The sequence below is a fragment of the Pezoporus wallicus genome, unplaced genomic scaffold (assembly GCF_028554395.1).
Source record: "Pezoporus wallicus isolate ANWC-B61680 ecotype Strahan unplaced genomic scaffold, APGP_CSIRO_Pwel_v1 contig_6996, whole genome shotgun sequence".
In the NCBI taxonomy this organism is placed as follows: Eukaryota; Metazoa; Chordata; class Aves; order Psittaciformes; family Psittacidae; genus Pezoporus; species Pezoporus wallicus.
Window position 1 is genome coordinate 3,272,204 of NW_026637899.1, and position 18,426 is coordinate 3,290,629.

An 18,426-nucleotide genomic window follows, 5' to 3' on the forward strand; every position below is an offset into this window, starting at 1 on the left:
ATTTTTCTGTTTGTAAGAACAGCATAAAGATTTTTCTTTAGAATTAGCAAGATGGTAGTGCTTATATGAACATAAAAATGAATGTTAGCAATGTTCCTTGTCCATGGTTTGAATATGGAAAGATGCTACCATTTCATTGAAACACTTCGTCCTTTAAAGTATGATTGAGTTGTTGGGTTTGAGGTGTTTGGCATTATAAAAACAAGCTTGTTGGTCTTGAGTTTCAGGTAGCATTGTGTAAACTTCTGCTTCTAATGGGAAAGTTAAAGGTTGAGCAGTTCTGGACATCTGCAGGGTATTCTGTGTTGTACCAGAACCAACAATATTGGATATAGATCAGTATAATGCTGAGGAAGCAGGAGTAATTTTAAGGGTCAGATGTGCAGAGGTCTTCAGAGACAGTTGTGCTGCTTGGTTGAGCTGTTCATGTGCCTGATGCAGAAAATGTGATGGCATGGTCAAGGTCACTGGTGTTGATCCTTCACAATGCCCAAAGGAGTGTATCTTAACAGTACCACCCAAGATCCCGCCATGGTGTGCTTTATAGGCATTGATGGCACTGTTCCTAAGAGGTGCATAATTTTTGTTTCACAGGGTCAGGTCAGGGTTGGAGGGGTGTGAAGGCAGACTGTACAGATCTGAGATGCGTAACCCTTTTGGTACAGCGAGGGAGGTTCTTGGATCTGGTACTCAATTTCACAGGCTGCCTTCAGTGTCAGTGAAGGTTACTGCTGTTGCAGTCTCTGATAGTTTCTGGTCTCTGTCTCAATCAGCTGAAAATACTTTTCCTTAGAGGCTCTGAAAACTGGGACAAGGTGGGGTGGGAGGGACAGAGCAGTGATTCTGATGAATAACGCTGAATGTCCAAGCATGGGAACAAAAGGGTCTTTGTGGGTTTTCTATAAGAAGGTGCTTGGTATTGGTTTCTGCAGTTCCCCCTCATGCAACCACCATTGTAGTGCAGGTACTTCCTCCATTTATTACTTGAAACTCTTTGCAATGACAATATGTGTAACTTGAGATGGTTTTTGTGAGCCGTTATGTTCTGTTATTGCCCCTTTTATGTCTAGATACTTTTAAAACTGGAAACATATGTATAGCATAAAGCTTTTATTAGACTAAAATTTCTAGCATGTGGCTGCTGCTGTATGGAAACGACTGAGAGAAATGCAGAATTAAGCAGCTAGAAGAAAACAGTTGACTCCTGTTAGTCACCCTGCGGTGTTTTCCCACCTCAGTTAATACTGTGATCTCCCTCAGAATCTGCCAAGATATACAGAGCTCTTAAATCCACATTGTTGCATGCTTGCTCCACAGTAGCAACTGGATAACTCGGGGGGGGGGGTTTACTGATTTCCTCCCCTTTCCCCAGAATTAAGTCCAGGCAGAATATATGTGAAAGTATAGCCTTGTAGGCTAAAGGGGAGAAGAAACAACATTTGACTTCCAGTCAATTTGCAGTATAATTCAGGGATCTAACACAGCAGCATTTTTGATTATAATTTATACATAAAAAGCTAAGCATCATCATATATTTATTAGAGAATGCCTAGAGGGCCATGCTTCTTTTTTCATTATATCCAGTTCTTCTAAAGCAAATCTTGGCAATTACTCTAAAAGCACTGATCATGTGTAGATGGCTTTTATGCGAACAGCTATATAACTTTGTGTGGTCTTTGGGTGGTGGTGGGGGAGGGATCAACATAAATTCTGCTAATAATTTGATTTTGGGGAAGTTTTATTCTGCATATGAAATGCATAAGGAAGATGGAGACCTGTAGCTGTGAGACAGATCTTTCAGCTGCGGAAAAACAAGCCTCAAAGTACTTTGACAGTTTCTAGTCTGTAGTTGTTGTTGCAAAGTGCTGAAACAACATTAACTTTTTCAATGTCTGAACCTTTTAACTACCAACAAAGGTTGGCTGTTTTGTTCAGTATCTGGTAAGCCTTTAAGTCCTTCAGTTCTCTGAGGGCTCTTATCGGAATATAACTGGAGTGAATGCAGGCAAATCACTGCATGTGGGGTTTTTGCTTTTCTTTGTGCTAGGCTAACAGAAGTATTACCTCAGTGCACTACACTTTTATCAAAAAGTGTGATGTTTCAGGGCTTGCTGAAAGAGTGAAGCTAGGTTTCCAGTTCTCATGTGCCACATCAGTATGGCTGCAACAGGTTGTGAGATCGGAGAAACTGCATAGTCAATGATATCTGCTCTCAGGCTTGCCAGATAGAGTCCAAACAGAACTGCTTCCACCTGGTACTGTCAAACAAAGTTCATGCTCTGGAGAAGTCCTTTTCCAGCAGCAAAACCTTCTCCAGTCCTGTTGTACCTATGGAAGGCACTGTTCTAGTGACTGTGACAGTGACAGTTTGCTTAAAGGATTTGGTTTTGCAGTGCAGATCTTGCACATCCTTACCTTCTGTGTGCATAAACACAACATATTTTAAAAATGATCTACATGTGTCAGTATAAATTGGTGCAAAGATCAGGTATGGACTGCTCTCTGTTGCAGGAAACTTTCAGAATTCTTTGTTTAGTTTATGATACATGTTATCTACAAGCTGAGGAGGATGAGAAGCAAGCTGGTTTGTTTAATGATTGAATCAAGGCAAGATAAAACTTGTGGGTAGAGCACTATTTTAATCATCCTACTTGGTACCAAGTGTGTGTGTGGCTTTCAGATGCTGATCACTGGTAACCTGACTAGGAGTAACTCATCTATAGGGCAGTGTGAATACCAGCTTTTAGCTTATCCTTAAGCATCTGTTAATTCATAATCACATCTACTTTATCACCACTAGAGGCTCCTCCAAGTCATGCTTTGGATACGTTTCTGTCTGGAAGCAGCTCATGATTTAAGTAGCATGGTGATGTCTGAATGTCTGTGTAACACCCCATTGCTTGTAAAGAATTGTTTTTTTAACCAATACAGTAAGTCATCCTGTTGATGGTATGGGTAAAACCTGAATTATCAGTTTGAAATAGTTACTCTTCTGTTGATGAACTTAGTTGCTAATTAGTTACTAACTACTGATGAGTTAGGCTATCTTGATTGGAAGCTTGTAGGTTGCTTGCTAGTAACTGGGAAAAACAAGTATGAGAATATTTGTAATGAGGAGTGTGGGTAAATAATTTTCTTTTAACACCAGTATCTTTTATCCCAGCATGGATAAGGCTGTAATTACCAGCACAGATTATTTTTAGGGGTCAGACCCTTCCATATGTGTCTAGGGTAGGTATCCCATGAAAGGGCTGTGCTTATGCTTGTGTTCTCAGAACACTGTAAACTTCTGCTGTAAACTTCTGCTGATTAGTACTGCTTTGTAATTGGATAGGGTGTAGGCTTCTCACATCAAGTGGAGGGTGTCTGAGGGGCAGAGTAAGATCAAGCAGCCTAATAGCACCAAGACTATGTTTCCAAGAATTAATCTTGTAAAACAGGAAGGAATATTGTCGTGGGGTTGTGGCTGGCATGCAAGTATGGATGAGTTCTCTTTTCTTTGCCATTTGTGGGTTTTGGTAGCCTCACCTTATTCCATGTACAATCAAGTCCTGTTCTCAGGTTTTAGGTTTTTTGCAAATGTGTGGGTATCATTTTTCTCTGAATGGAGTAAAAGATAATCCAGTTCCCAAACTGACCATATGGATGCTACAGATTTCAGCATGGCATTATGCTGGAGCACTGCACTGGAGCTATTGGAGTCACAGCATGCATCAGTGGTCTTTAGTCACAGATACTTACGTGTGGTGATCCTACTGTTTAGAAAGTGGGTGACCTTTTGGATGAGGCTTTGCAGGAAAGCAACACGACTTGTTTCGTGTAGAGGGTTCAAAATAAGAAGGTGCTGTTTGCCTGCTGGCATACACATGAGTACCTATTTTGTATTATCTGTTTCTCTAGCATTCAGCAACTGTTCTTAAACTCCAGGACCTTAAAAAGGAAGGGTGAAGCTGAAAAATAAGTTCTCCATATATCACCAGAATGTAGATACCAAAAGGGTCTAAGTAGAAAGTGATGTCTCACAGTAGAAAATTTGCTCTGTCTTGAAGTTCTCTACTTCTTTTTCTTGATGTATTACCCGTTTCTACAAATCTCCATAGCCATAGATGCAGCAGCACTCTTGCAAGAGCTCTTACTATCCATCTGCTACTCAGTTTTTCTTGTTGCTGAACTTAGACTGCTTTGTTGTTTGTTTTTTTTCCCCCTCCCTGTTGTGTTGGGAGCATTTTCTTCATCCACACTCCAGTTGTTGCTAAAAGCATATTGTTGATATACTATAGATCTTGTCTCTGCCCTGGTATGCCACTATGAGTGATTGCTTATCTGTCACACAAATTTCTTCTGAATTAATCTTAATTTCCCCCCAGTTCCTCTCTTGGTCCTGATAGGCAATACTGCATGATGTTAGAGCTGTTTAAGGGTTGGTTTTAGTGACATAATTGTACAAGTTTCCTCTGACTTTCTTGCAAGATCCAGCTTTCTCTGTCCGAGATCCCTTGCTTGTATTCTCATCTTGCATCTGTCTCATTAGTGTCTTGACCTTGAATTCCTCTTGACCTGTGGTAGTCTGGAGTGGTTCTTCCTGACTGCTACTCTTACCCTGTATGCCTTCAAACTTAATATAAATGGTTACAGTTAATTAGACACAAGCTGGAATTTCAAGGATATTCATTCATATACTAAGCTTACCTGAATTGCACTCGTTCTGCTTTTACCAGAAGTATAAAGGGTACCTTAAATGTCCGTGCTGCACTGCAGATGAATCAACCTGCTTTGCACCCTTTGGTGGCTTTTTCAGGAGATATTTTGGCAAACGGAGGATTCTGGCTTTATCTGGATGTCATATTAGTCATTGACATGGCAACTAGCTGGAACTAGTTGGTAGAAATATCAATGCTAGCTTTCCCATCAGTGTTGTACTTTCTCTCATATATCCATCTGGCCTGAAAGATGCTTTTTTTAAGCATCTGTGTATTAATGACTACCAAGAGCAATGATTCTGTAGATCTTGTCTAGCCATGTCTAGCTAGCTTTAAGTTACCATAGCAGGGAGGTGCCTTCCTGATTTATCTGCAGGAGATGGGAGACTGTGTGTGAAGTGACATGCTCTTCTGTAGCTGTTTCATTAAGGCCATATTGGGAGCGTAAGTGGTACCTCACACAAGGGAACTCAAGATGTGATACAAACAACAGTAGTACTTCAGAATCACTGAAGGCCACAGCAGTTGAGTATCTTGTCCTTGTGACTACAGCAGCAGTGCATCTGATCTGCTTTTTTTTTTTTTTAAAGCAGAGGTTTAGTGTAAGAGCTGTTTTTCTGCCTGGTGTTGTGCAGCTGTTACACATAATATTTGCAGGAGCTGATGCTGTGGCACATTTGGGATGGTGGCTGCTGCTTTCACACCCTCCCCAGCCCAGGCAAGAGTACTTTATACTGTGAGAAGTAGCAGCTCAACACTCTGCAGGCCTCAGTGATCTGCCTCTGTGTTTTGATTTTTGATTTAAGGTGGGTGTCTGTGTTTCAAAGTCATTTAATGAATTAAACATATCATTTGAACTGGGTTCCCTTTCCTTGGTAAGCCAAAGCTCAAACTGAGACTTTAGCACTTCAGTAATATTGTAGAACTTGGGGGGAGATGGGGAGGGGTGTTGTCTTGTTTTGAAAAACTAAATGTGAGATCTGAGCTAGGATTCGTCTGTCTTAAATTTTCATCCCTCGCAATGAAGTTTACTGGCAACCAAATCATTGCTGCTTATGAGTAAAGCTACACTGATTTTAATGCTCTGAGCTCCAAATCAGCCAAAACACAAGACAGGAAGGAAAAGAGGTAGACAATGACAGTATGTTGAACACCTCTTGAATTTGGCTCCTCACTAGCAAAAACCACCCAAAACCCATTACTGTAGCAACAATAGCCTTAGGAGCGAGGATGGGTATGTGTCAGCTAATGCACTTATTTTAGCTTTAAACTTGATCTTGAAGCAGCCGATGATAATGGAGCTGACAGGCACATCATTATGCAGTAGTGTGAAAATACGCTTTTGTGTGTCTAAACGTAGGCTTCTCATTAGTGAATAGCTTCTGTGACACAGTGCTGGTCCCTGCAGTGAACTGGAGGATACTGGGCAGGCAAGCAGTTTGCATACAGGCTTGTACAGGATTATAGATACTTTGCAGGTGGGTTATACACAGGGGCTATGCGTAATATTGTTGTATTAGTATAGGATTATAATTTAGACCAATACAATGCTGATCGTGCCTCCACTCTGGGAGATGGTGCTGCTGTAATTAGCTCTTTGGTGGCAAGTGGTACAGCTCAGCAGACTTGCTTACTATTGTTGGGCAAGTGTTACCTGTGTCTGCCTAGGTTTACTGACTGTGACCAGCTCCAGACAGGAAGGTTTACGGTCAGTGATGCAGAAGCTGAAAAATAACTAGCATGGCTGCATAAGTGCTTAGGAGGCTTCTCTGTGGCAGCCAGCGTAGAGAAGATTCCTAGGTGCTGTCATTCAGCTTCTAGAAACCTATATCCCTTGTTTAAATAAATGCTGGTATGCCAGCTTGAGAGGTCTTGTCAGAACTGCCTGCCATGCTGAGAAAGGCAAAGTTGTGTAACACTGCAGCACAGTGCTATGGTTTACACTTACAGTGCTATAAATATTCCTTTCTCCTTGCTGCTTATGAAAGAGGTGACTGCATGAAGACCTGCCCTGTGTTTTTAGAAGAACATGTGACAAGCTGTCCCTTGAAGAGAGCTTTCCTCTTGCATCCAGCCTTGCTTGCATATGAAGAGAGTCAAGACGATTCACTGACTCATGAATGGTGCTTGTTTAAAGAAGTGTCTAAAAATACTTAAAACAGGGTGAAGGAAAGGGTGTTCACATTGATCTAGCTTGGGCATCTCTTCAGTCAGCAGATGCAAATTATATGGCTTGCTTCACTGAACGATAAAGCAATCTGCTGTGTTTTGGTAAGTATGCAAATGGAGGAATGAATAGGTGAGTTCATAGAAACTCCATCAACCCTGAGGCAAAATGCAGCAAAACTGGAATATGCTTTGGTCATGTGTACTTGAATTTGAACTGACTAAACTGTAGGTTTACTAGATAATCTTTAAGGTCCTTTCCAACCCTAACCATTCTAGAAAAATTACCAGGATAAGTCTGAAGTACGTCATACTGTTTCGTGGTCAGCCATTCCACAGACATGCATGTGTGTAAATCTGCTTCAATAACTTAAGTTGTGAAAGCTCAAAATATGAGATTGAGCAGGATGCTGAAGATGCTGTCGGCTAATTCTGAACAAAAGAGACAATCTTCTGGACTCTGAAGCCTGGCAAGTGGAGGCAGATGCCCAGAGTGTCAACTCTGTACACGCTTAACTGGAGGACTTCCATATGTACTGCCAGAGATGCCAGTAATGTAGCAGAATACTTTGAATAAGCAGCCTTAAATATTCGTGCGACTGCTCCAGCATATTATTTTTATCAGTAGAAAGAGTTGGAAAATCACTTTTTCTGAAGCGGACACAAACTGTTTCTAGAACAGCTCTACTTGTGTTAGAGCTTTCCTGGTTCAGGTACCACCATGCTCAGCTATACCTGTAGTAGGGATATTTCAAGTGCCAGCTTCTCCTCTAATGCAGAGACTTCACAAGAGATGTATGGTATGATTGGAGTAAACTTTGGGTGCAGTATCTCCAAGTGTCTTTGACTCCTTCAGTAAGTATTACACATTATAGGGAGACTTAAGTTTCACACATTTGGAGTCATTCTTCCTATTTTGTCCAAATGGGGAAGTGAGTGTGTTTGAACAGATATAAATAAGATCTGAGTCATCTGTTTCTGCCCGGAAGATAGTCACACAGACTAGCTTCTCTGCATAACACAAACCCAGCAAGCCTCATTTCAAGCCATACAACTCACATACAGTCTGCTTGCAACCAGTGTCAGACCCAAGAGCACAGTCTTAACACAAGACCTTCATTGATGTCAGAAATCTCATCACATCTGGCCTGTTACAGTCTTTTAATATATTCAGTCTTTCTTTTTTTCTGTTAAAATCAGACTTGTCCTGGAGTCAAGGCTGAACTGGGGGCAGAATCGACTAATAGTTCCGCTTGGGAATTCCTGGGAAAATACAGAAACTTAAGGATGATGTCAGCTTTCTCACATAGGAATCTGAAATTACTTTAGTGCTTGTATCCTGTGGTCAAAGCTCAGTAAGGCTGTTGGGCTGGCAGCTTGCCTTGCAGAAGAGGACCAAGTAGTTCTGCTTGCTGTTAGGTCTTACATAGATGCTGGTAGTTGCCTTTTCTGTGATGAGGTGGCAGACAAATGCAAATTCTGAGTGAAAACAGGTTATAGAAGAAATACTTCAATAGCTGTTTCCAAACCCATAATATCTTACTGGATGCTACATCTGCAGTTGTTGCAATGATGGTGTTTTCTGTATCATTGTTTAAAGTCAAACTGACAATAAAAGTAATAGAAGTGGGCCTGGTGGTTGTTAGCCTAATGTAGGTGAGTGCTCCTGTAATCTGTTCCATCGCCTGAGCTCCAAAGACACTGACCTGCAGTTTGGGGAAAAAAAAATTACCGAAATAACAGTTGAGTCTTAGGGGTTTTAGGAGTGCAGAAGTCTTGCCTAGTCTGTAAATGCTCTTGCTTTGCCACTATCAGCCTGAGCCATAGAGCTGAGCAGAAGAAACCTCTCTATCAAACCATGGGCACTGCAGTGCTGACTTGTGAGAGATGGGCGTGTGGCCTGCACTCAGTGGTGCAACCAGGGAGGGGAACAGCTTTAGGAGTCTGCTGGCCAAGGGAAACTTCTTATTTAGCTTCCAGCCTGACCCCAGCAGGCTCTCAGTGCGAGAGCTGCCTGGTTTGAAGCTGAATCAGGATAATAAAGTGTTGCTAGCCAGACCAAAGTGGTTGTTGCATGGTTTAGACTGAACAGCAAAATTAGCTGGGCTATAACGTGGACTGTCCTGCAGTAAAACCCACTGCAAAGATGAAATAGTTTCTCTAGCTGCTGAACTGCTTGAGATCCTAAACATAGCTGACTTGTGCAGGGTAACTCAGTCTGCAGATGAGTAGCAGCTGCCATGAGCAGTTATTGTCATAAAGGCGAGAACCTCCAGACTGAGCCTGTTGTCAAGGTATCCCTGTTATCAAGGGGAGACAATATTAAACACACAAAAAAATCCTTTTGTTTCTTTTGAGTAATTTTAGAAGATGGTTTGGTTTCCAGGCACTGCTTGTTCTAATGTCATTGTTCAGAGCAGTTTTATTTATTTGAATCCCTTGAGAGATGGTCTAGGCAGCAGGCGTGTGAATGTACAAGATCACAGGAGCTTGGATATAAACCAGCTTAACGGGCTCTAGTGAATTCCCCCTGTACCATTCAGCTCAATTATGGCTTCATGTCTGAAGTCATGTTGTTAGTCCTGATTTCAGATCTGAGGAGCAAATGACTTAATATGTGGGTGAAAGCCCTTTCTTTAAAGGTATAATTGTAACTTCTGCCATCATATTGCAGGCTCTCTGTTTTGGTCTGGGTTGGGTGATTTAATGACAGTCCCAGCTTTATGAACATGGCATGGATGGATAAATCATCAATAACAATTTACTGTTAAAAGAAATATGAACTAGGTTTCCTTTTACCAAAACTAGAGCAGTCTTCCATTGGAAATGACTGCTTTTAGTAATAACCCATATAACTAAATTAGGAATTGTATACAAGATACATTTTACTGTGAAACAAGAATGGGCTCCTGCCTGTCAAACCAGTCTCTGATTGTGTAAGTTAACCTCGCTTTGCCCTACAGACTTGAAGCTTCTAAACAAGCAAGAAAATAGAGCCACATCTCCTCTATGTGAGATCTAGTTCACTCCTCATATTCTGGTCTTTGTGATTGATATTCCCTATGAAACAGTGGAGGTAATACAGAATGTAGGGGGTTTGCTGCTGTTAGTGTTCATATAGTTGTTGCATCAGGAAGGGGATTTTTCAGGACTTGCAAGACTTAATTGACCTGGTCACTCAGTTTCTGACTTGGATCAATGATGTGGTCCTAGTTCTCTAAAAGCACAACAGATGTTAATACACATTGATATGTTGCTGTTGGGAAATCAAGCCAGAACTGGGCCTAAAATACCAGGATAGTGCCCAGCTCTGCCACAAGAAATTATTGATGTCTTAAGTCATAATATCTGGAGCTGAAATAGAAATGTTGGTCGTACATTTATTTCTACCTTGTCAAATAGTTGACAACACGATGTGGCTAGCTTTAATGCTGCTTTACAGGTTCTGAAGCTGAATGATAACTGAGGTGCTTTAAACATCACTGATGTGAGAAACAGGCTGCTGGTACTTACAGCTGATCTCTACTGAACATGTTTTCCGGGACATAGTATTAATACTTGTGCACTAATCCAGGCTAAAGTAGAAGAGGAGAATCCATTAGATGAATTGTATAAATGCTTGATGCGCTAGAAGCCATAAAGGGCATTTTGTGGGATTAGATATTAACACTTAACCCAGTAGTGGTCTGTAGTTCCTGTTGTTGGCTTTCTTGCATGTTAAATGTATGGTGTCGTTAGCAGCATGCTGGCAGGAGGCATTCATTAGGCATGCAGTTACAGGAAGGGATGATGTGCACAGCAAGGAGCCTGGTTATGCCTGTTACAAAGAAAAACGAGGAGGCCTTGTGCTGTCTGCAAATGCTGTGACTCTCACTGTGGCAGGGTGGGTGATCTGTAGAAGATCTTGGTGGTACCTGCACGTGGAATCAGTAGGAGCTTGTCTGTGGGCTGGCTGTAGCACGTAATTACCAGAAAAAACACAAAATAGTTTAAAAATGCAAATGTTCCCTTCGGATCTGATCTCAGATAGGCTTGCAAAGGGTGCTTAATTTCACTGATGCTGCCTTTTCATAGGGCTTACATTAAGCTGGTGATGTTTTAAAATAAAAATTACCTTTAACTGGCACTTCCAGAAACGCCAAGCAGCTGCATTTTCTGTTTGCTACAGTAAAAGCAGATGGTGCTCCCCAAATCAGGTCAGTTGTGACGCTGGTGGCTTTCCAGGAAACGTGTGGTCTAACCCCATGGCCTTTCTGCAGTGTGCAGATAGGATGGATTCACCATTTTTAACCTTGCTGCCTAAAAATACAGGATTTCTCATCTTGAGAGAAATAGAAGAAATCAGTGTCAGACTACAGAGGTGTTGTATGGAGCTAGGCTAGAATAAATACCAAGTTTCTAGACAGCTGAAGCTAGGTGGGAGTCCTGCCTGCATTAGTGCTCCCCACTGAGAGTGAGATGATATTAATATAATATTAGTCATGGAATCAGCTAGGTTGGAAAAGATCTTTAAGATCATAAAGTCCAACCATTACCCCAGCACTGCCAAGCCCACCATTTAAACCATATCCCCAAGTGCCACATCTGCATGTCTTTTAAATACCCCAAGGGATGGTGACTCGACCACTGCCTGGGCAGCCTGTTTCATGGCCTAAGTAGCCTTTCAGTGAAGAAATTTTCCCAGATATCCAATCTAAACCTCCTGTGCACAACCTGAGGCTATTTCCTTTGTCCTGCCACTTTTTATTTGGAGAAGAGACTGCCCCCCACCTCATTATAACCTCCTTTCAGGCAGTTGTAGAGAGTGATAAAGTCCCTCTGAGCCTTCTCTTCTCCATACTAAACACCCCCAGGTCCTTCAGCCATTCCCCATCACACTTATGCTCCAGACCCTTCACCAGCTCCTTTTCCCTTCTCCGGCCCCATTCCAGCACCTCAATGTCTCTCTTGTAGTGAGGAGCCCAGAACTGAACACAGGACTCGAGGTGCAGCCTCACCAGTGCCCAGTGCAGGGGGATGATCACTGTCCTGGCCCTGCTGCCACACTATTGCTGGTACAGACCAGGATGCTGTTGGCTTCTTGGCTTCCTGGGCACAAGCTGCTCATGTTCAGCTCCATCAGTCATCACCTGTAGGTCTTTTTCTGTGAGCAGCTTTCCAGCCACTCTTCCCCAAGCCTGGAGCTTTTCATGGGGTTGCTGTGACCCAAGTGCAGGACCCAAGTGTAAGTGTAGGGTTAATGCATAGGCATGATCTCCATAAATAATGTCACTGTAGTAATTATTCACAGAAACTGAATTGGGAATTAAGTCAGTGGCTGGTATAAACATTAGGTTTGTATTTTCAGTCAAATAATGTAGTACCTAGTAAAACTTTATTTATCTAGTATACATAAATTTCACCATGGCATTATCATATCTAAATAAAAGAAAAACCTGAAGTGTAGTCACTAATGAGGATGCATGAAGCAAGGCAATAAAATAGGAAACAAAGTGATCATGCTGGTTGCAGTACTCTTAAAATATGTGTCGTGGCATAGCTTAGAGGTTGAAGTTCTCGTGCAGTAGTGTAAACGCCTGTAAGGGCTGAAAATTCTGCCAGGCTACTCTATTCAGTGTAACATCAAAGGAGTTTATTCTTTTATGGACTATTAGTCTGCCTAGTTCATAAATGGATGATGGGGGAAATGGGTTGATGATTGTGGTCACCACCTTCTTGGCTGTTGACTGTGTTTGGTGGTGTCAAAGAGCCATGGTGAGCCGGCAGCAAAAATCAGCACACAGAAATAGGGTTATTTCTGTTCAGTTTAAGCTCAGCTAGAGTTGTCAATCACATGGTGAATGCTGTAATGGTTGTGTACTTGTAGGTCGGGAGTTGAGCTGCATCATTAGTCCTACTAAATTAGTTTGGCTGTAACTGAGCTAACAAGCTGCCCTAAAACTCTGCCACTGTTTGGAACCTAGCAGCCTGGCTGAACTTACCAGAAATAAGCTCAGATGGCTGATATGCCTTACATCAGTGAAACTGTGGGGAGGAAACCTTCCTGTGAGCTCTGTTTAAAAATAAGTTTATTGCCTAATTCGGTCTTTTTGTCTCTTAACATATTTAGAATTGGGCTTTTAGTGGAAAAAAAATGACCTGGAGTCATGGCTGTTGAGGCTTCTTTCAAGTAGTCTTGCAGCTTGTCTTGGAAATTCTTGGCTTGCTTAACCCACTCAGAAACTCAAATAGCATTCAGTGAGAGTAGAGTGGGTTTACATAATTTCCCATGATTTCTCTTACAGAAGAGATGCAAAGTAATTCTATAGGACCTGTTTGTTATGCCCTGAAAAAGTGTTTGGTTTCATTTTCCAAATTCTGGATGGTCTCAGTGTAGGGACTTGAAAGTGATGTATGTTTGGGTTTCTGTTTGGAGAAAATCCCTGCCCACCCTACTTTGGTGGCTTTTGGCTCTGAAATCGGGTTTGTGGAGAAGCTGCTCTTGCTTTACACTCCAGTACAGCATCTCAATATACTAAACTCAGGCTAGTAGGAAATGGCTTATTGACAAGCAATGTGACTGATTTCTCTAAATACGCAAGAGGTTACAGGCAGACTTGGCTCTTGGCTGCTTCCACGTAAGAAGAAAAGATTTAATTTCTCTACAGTTGCACTTTCTGTCCCCAAAGATCAAGAGGCATCCTTCACGTCAGCTTCATTTAATTCTGTAATGATTGTTATTGCAGGCAGATAGCCCTTTTCCATTGAACAGTTGTAGCTGCAAAACAGGATTTGGAAGTTTGAAACTGTCTTCTGGAATGTACAGCTTCTGCATGAGTCTGCATCTCACAGAGACCATAACTGGTGCTCCAGGCTCAGCTTTTGCAGTGGTCTTACTGAGGTGAAACTCTCAGGGTTAGAGAGCTTGAGAGCAGGGGGTTTTTACTGAGAGGAATGAGGTCTGTACCCTCAGCTCCTTGGCCTCATGTGGGATACAAACATGACAATGCTGGTACACTACTGTCAGTATGCTTTTTTGATCACCTAGAAACTATACCTGTGTAGAAGACAGAAAGGTTCTGCCAAGAAGTCATCATGTAGCTAGCTCAGCCTGAGTTTTGTTGTCTCTTGCATTTTTAATCTCAGTCCTTGGGCTGTTTTATGTCTTAGATCTCATAAAACTGCATGTAAGCACAAGAATGGGTTTTCTTGGGAAAATCCCAGGGATCAGTAGGAGTCTGCAGCTACAGGATGCAACTGCTTGAGCTGGAGTGAGTCTACTCTACCTTTGGTAAACTTCTGTTCTGCTCCCTGTGCAGGGTAGCATGTTGTAGAGCCAGGCATGTCCTTGTTGCAGCAACTGCTCTCTTCTGAGGCAGTGTGGTAACAAGAGACATTCTCTTCCTCTTCTGGGAGGACTGCCATTCATGTAACTGACCTTACTTAGGCTGTGGGCTAGGATTGTTTAAGCAGATCATAAATCTTGTGCTTTTGAGTATGCCATGACAAATGACTGCAGGGTGAAGACTCGGTGCTGTTACATACCCACATATAGTCAGTATCATGAGCAGGCATGTACAGAAAGTAAAGCCACATGAGCTGCTGAATTTGTTTCATAAAGATGAGCAGAAGACCTTTCTTTTCTTGGCTACCTGGCCATCTGGCTCCATAGAACTTGGTTTGCATGCAGAGGCATATACTGATCTACAAGTGAAACTGTAGCCAGGTGGCTCCAGTAATCCTCTTTCTTTGGTTGCCTGTTTCTGGGAATAAAACTTCCCATGGCTGTTGAACAGGGGTGGTGCACCCCTGGTCCAGGTGGCATGGTTGGATGTTTAAGTGGAAGAGGTTGGCCTGGGATTCTCCTCTCATCACATGCACCTTGCTTTTGGGATCTCTTATTCTCAGTCATGTGTGAGCCTGGCTGTGGTGCAGGGGCCAGGAGATGCCTCTCTGGAGATCCTACACTAGACCGGTAGTGGGATTTTCTTGGAAGGCTGAGCAATGCCAAGGGAAGGGTTTGTGCTCCACAGTGCAACAAGCAGCATGCAAGTGCCCCTTAGTCCAGATTCAGACCCTTTTTTCTGCTGTCTGGCTTTTCTGGCTACTGTGAATGGCAGAATGGCACAGAGAAGTTAATACCCAGTGCTGGTATCTCTGCAGTCTTCCCACAGCTAACTTTGTCTTGCCCTACAGCTGGCTGCTGACCACTGGAAGGTGATGTTTGCTCATCAATGTTTGGTTCATCAGTTTGGTAGCTGTGATTTATTAAACAGAGGTGGTATTCAGACTTTGGAAATGCTTGTGGTGGCATAAAATGTAGTATTGGGACCGTGGGTAGATGGACCAGCTTAACTTTCACACAAGAAAGGCAAAAAAAAAAAAAACAAACACCCCTTTGCAGTGGCAAATATAAAACAGGTCTGTTCACCTTGGCAGGCACTTTTAGCCTGCTTCTGAACCCATAAAGACAGCAGTAGTATCTTGAGCAGCAGCTTTTCAAATCCATTTAACCCTGTTTAACAACAATTGTTGAACAGATCCTCTTGAATTAGGATGTGGTAGGTGTTCTTTGGCTTGTTTTCTGAGCATTAACCAGCCCAGGTCAGTCCATTTAGGTTTTTCATGTTCAGTTAGTGTTTTGATAGTAAGAAATAAATGTAGTTATACTGTGGGGTCATATGAACACTGTTCATAAAGTGAGCAATTTAATGGCCTTAACTGAAGTTTGGATTTTTCCAAGTTTTCACTGTAATTGTTGCTTGTTTATCTTTATTTATTTATTTATTTATTTATTTACTTGTTCTGTTTCTTAACTAGAATATTTTGCTTTTTTCAGGCTCACATTAAATTTCCAATTGACTATCCATACTCACCACCTACCTTCAGATTCCTGACCAAAATGTGGCACCCCAACATTTATGAGGTAAGGTGGTTTTTAAGCAACTTTTTCTCAGGCATGTGAGAAGGCTTTCTTACTTCCTTAAGCTTTTGGAAGTATTGAAGGTACTAAATGTCTCTAGCCATAACTGAAGTGGTTAACGTCAACTAAAGCTGATGTTATGTCAGCCTTGTGGCTGGGCAGTTAAATCTAAATGTTGTAAGGAATGCTGTTCTTGGAAGTGGGGATGGAGCCGTTCTCATACATGCAGGAGGCAGCCCCAGCTGAAGTGCCATGTCATCAGCACTGGTAATTTTATGGGTTCTTAAGTGAGTCATCTGGCAGTCTCCTGACTTCAGTTTTGGACTCGGCATGTAGCCAAGTGTGGATGGTGTTTCTCTTTAAGGCTCTATTTCAGTTACATGAGAGTTGATATTTAAATAAAGATAACTTTGAGACCTGCAGATCCATCCTGTGGATGTTGATTGTGAACCCAGAAATTCTCATGCAGGAGGTGAGTGGGAAATGGTTACCAAACTGGTATGTAAAAAATGAGTCTTGGAAAGGACCTCTTCCAGTTCTGGTGGGAAAGATAAAAAATCGGCTCTAGAAACAACTGAAGGTAGGAGGAGAAACTCACCCAAAACTTGCTGGGTGTATTTTGGGGTTACTCTTCAAATACTCCAGCTCTTGTCTTTGTACTTTGTATTCATGGCAGTGTTTCTTTGAGCTGAGGGAATCTGAAGCAGCTTGCAGACTGTTTTGGAAACAACATTTGAGCAACAAAGATGAAGCACTGGGATAACTCCAAATGAAACAGAGACTAAATCAGCAAAGGGCTTGAGGTTTGAGGGTTTTTCAGGAGGGGGGGAAAATCCTTTTCAGTGTAGGGAAGATTAAAGAAAGTGGCAGTTGACAGAACCTGCTGGTGGGACTAGATGGAGAGGTTGGGGCTGATGTTCCAGTTCTCAGCAGTGAGACTTGAGAAAGAAACTTGAGTGTCTTCCCCATCTCCAATTTAATTAGGTCAGCTAGCTGAATTCTGGTAAAACCGCATTGACCACACTGATCCCTAAAACTCTGTGCTGATCTCATCGGGCCCCATGACACTTTTACCCTTCCAGACTCTATTATGGTGCTGTTCTGCTTGAACTTCCAAACACGTAATGTTGGTTGATGCAAGAGAGAAACTTCTCGCATCCTTGCTTCTGTTTCTGCTTCCATATTGCCAAATAGTTGCTTGTCCACATGCTGCTGACCTAATTGCTTGAGAAACTTCCCCAAGTGCTGTGATGTTTTGTTCTGGTCACCAGCACTGTATTATGCCAGGAGATGGATAAAGGAAAAAACTCCATAAATTCATGGAAACCAGTAAAACCAGCATAGGCTGTGAACATACTCTTGACATTAGTAAGGTTACCTTCACCTTAAAATTACATTAAAGAGTATCTTCAGATTGCACAAGCCCGCTGAAGTCACAAAAAGGAAACTGCCTTGTTAGGGCAAACTGTTCCAGCGACATAAGTGCAAGCTTGGTTATTCAACAGCTCCAGGTAATATGTTACTGTGTGTAATTGTGTTCCTGACAAGAGCCTGCTTCAAAATGATCAGAGCTTGCTAGGTTAGCATACCCGGCAGGGTTAGTGAGCTACTGAAATCTGGATACTGATCACAAGCCTCCAACGCTGAAGAAGGATATCATTTGGCTATAAAACAAATGTCACTGTTTGTTCAAGGCAAGTTGAAATGTTTGGGAGACCCTTCATGGGAGCTGCTGTTATCTGTAGGTGTGATCACTGGCTCAGGCTCAAAGGCACTGATGCTATCCCTGTGAGCAGTACTAATTTGTGCTCTGGCTCCTGTGTAGTGTTGAGTAGTGTTGGAGGGTTGTCAGGATGTAGCTGAGACTAGATGCATGGGGACCTGTTGCCTGCAATCTTGAACAGAACTGATCCTCTGTCATCAACCTGTGCCTTGGATGAGGGTGACAGGGGCAGCATGAGTGCTGCCTCTGCTGAGGCTGTGCCACCTGAAGGTGTGGGGCTGCCTCTAGGAACTTTTAAGTCATCCCACCAGCCAGGAAGCCAGAGGTGCCAACATTTGCCCTTGGGCCCTTTCTGCACGTTCACCCCATCCTCACATAAGGCATTGGGATCTCATGAGTCCCTGGAGTCAACTTTAGTGGAGAGTATCAGCTGTGGTGAAAACTGCAATAGCACTCCTATAAAGTAATTGTGTCAGGGTGATGTTGCTTATGGAGAATTGGTTTTACAGGCTTCCTAAAGTGTTTATAAATGGTAGCTTATGAAGCTTTAAATCTATATTTGGTCTATGACACTGGTGAGTAAAACACAGATTGAGGATTATGTGGCTGTGTGACTTCCATATGCTGACAGAATATTCTTCCTCTTACATGCTGGAAGGCATTTTCAGTGAAACCTTCAGAGAGCATCTCCTGCTTTTTTCTCCTGCTATTTCAAGCAGCTGTGTCCTAGAGGAGCAGTGTAAGCCTGCCCTGCACTGTCTGTTCAACCTTATTGTGTCCTGGTAGGACCATTGTTTTGATACCTGAGCTACTATAGAGAGTGCTAAACCCTTCAATTCAAAAATTCCTGTAGCTAACTTGATACCACTGGGAGCAAGAAAACTTTTTAACCCTGCTTTGGGTTTCCTGTGACTAAAGTTCATGTCTGTCACTCA

General features: G+C 42.3%; 1 protein-coding gene across 1 annotated transcript in view; it reads left to right on the forward strand.

Moving 5' to 3' along the window:
• UBE2R2 (ubiquitin conjugating enzyme E2 R2) overlaps positions 1 to 18,426 on the forward strand; it is a 49,097-nt gene that overhangs the window by 24,175 nt on the left and 6,496 nt on the right. Inside the window, exon 2 of the mRNA XM_057408177.1 lies at positions 15,685 to 15,771. Coding sequence (XP_057264160.1) covers positions 15,685 to 15,771 — 87 coding nt within the window. The remainder of the gene's footprint in view (positions 1 to 15,684; positions 15,772 to 18,426) is intronic.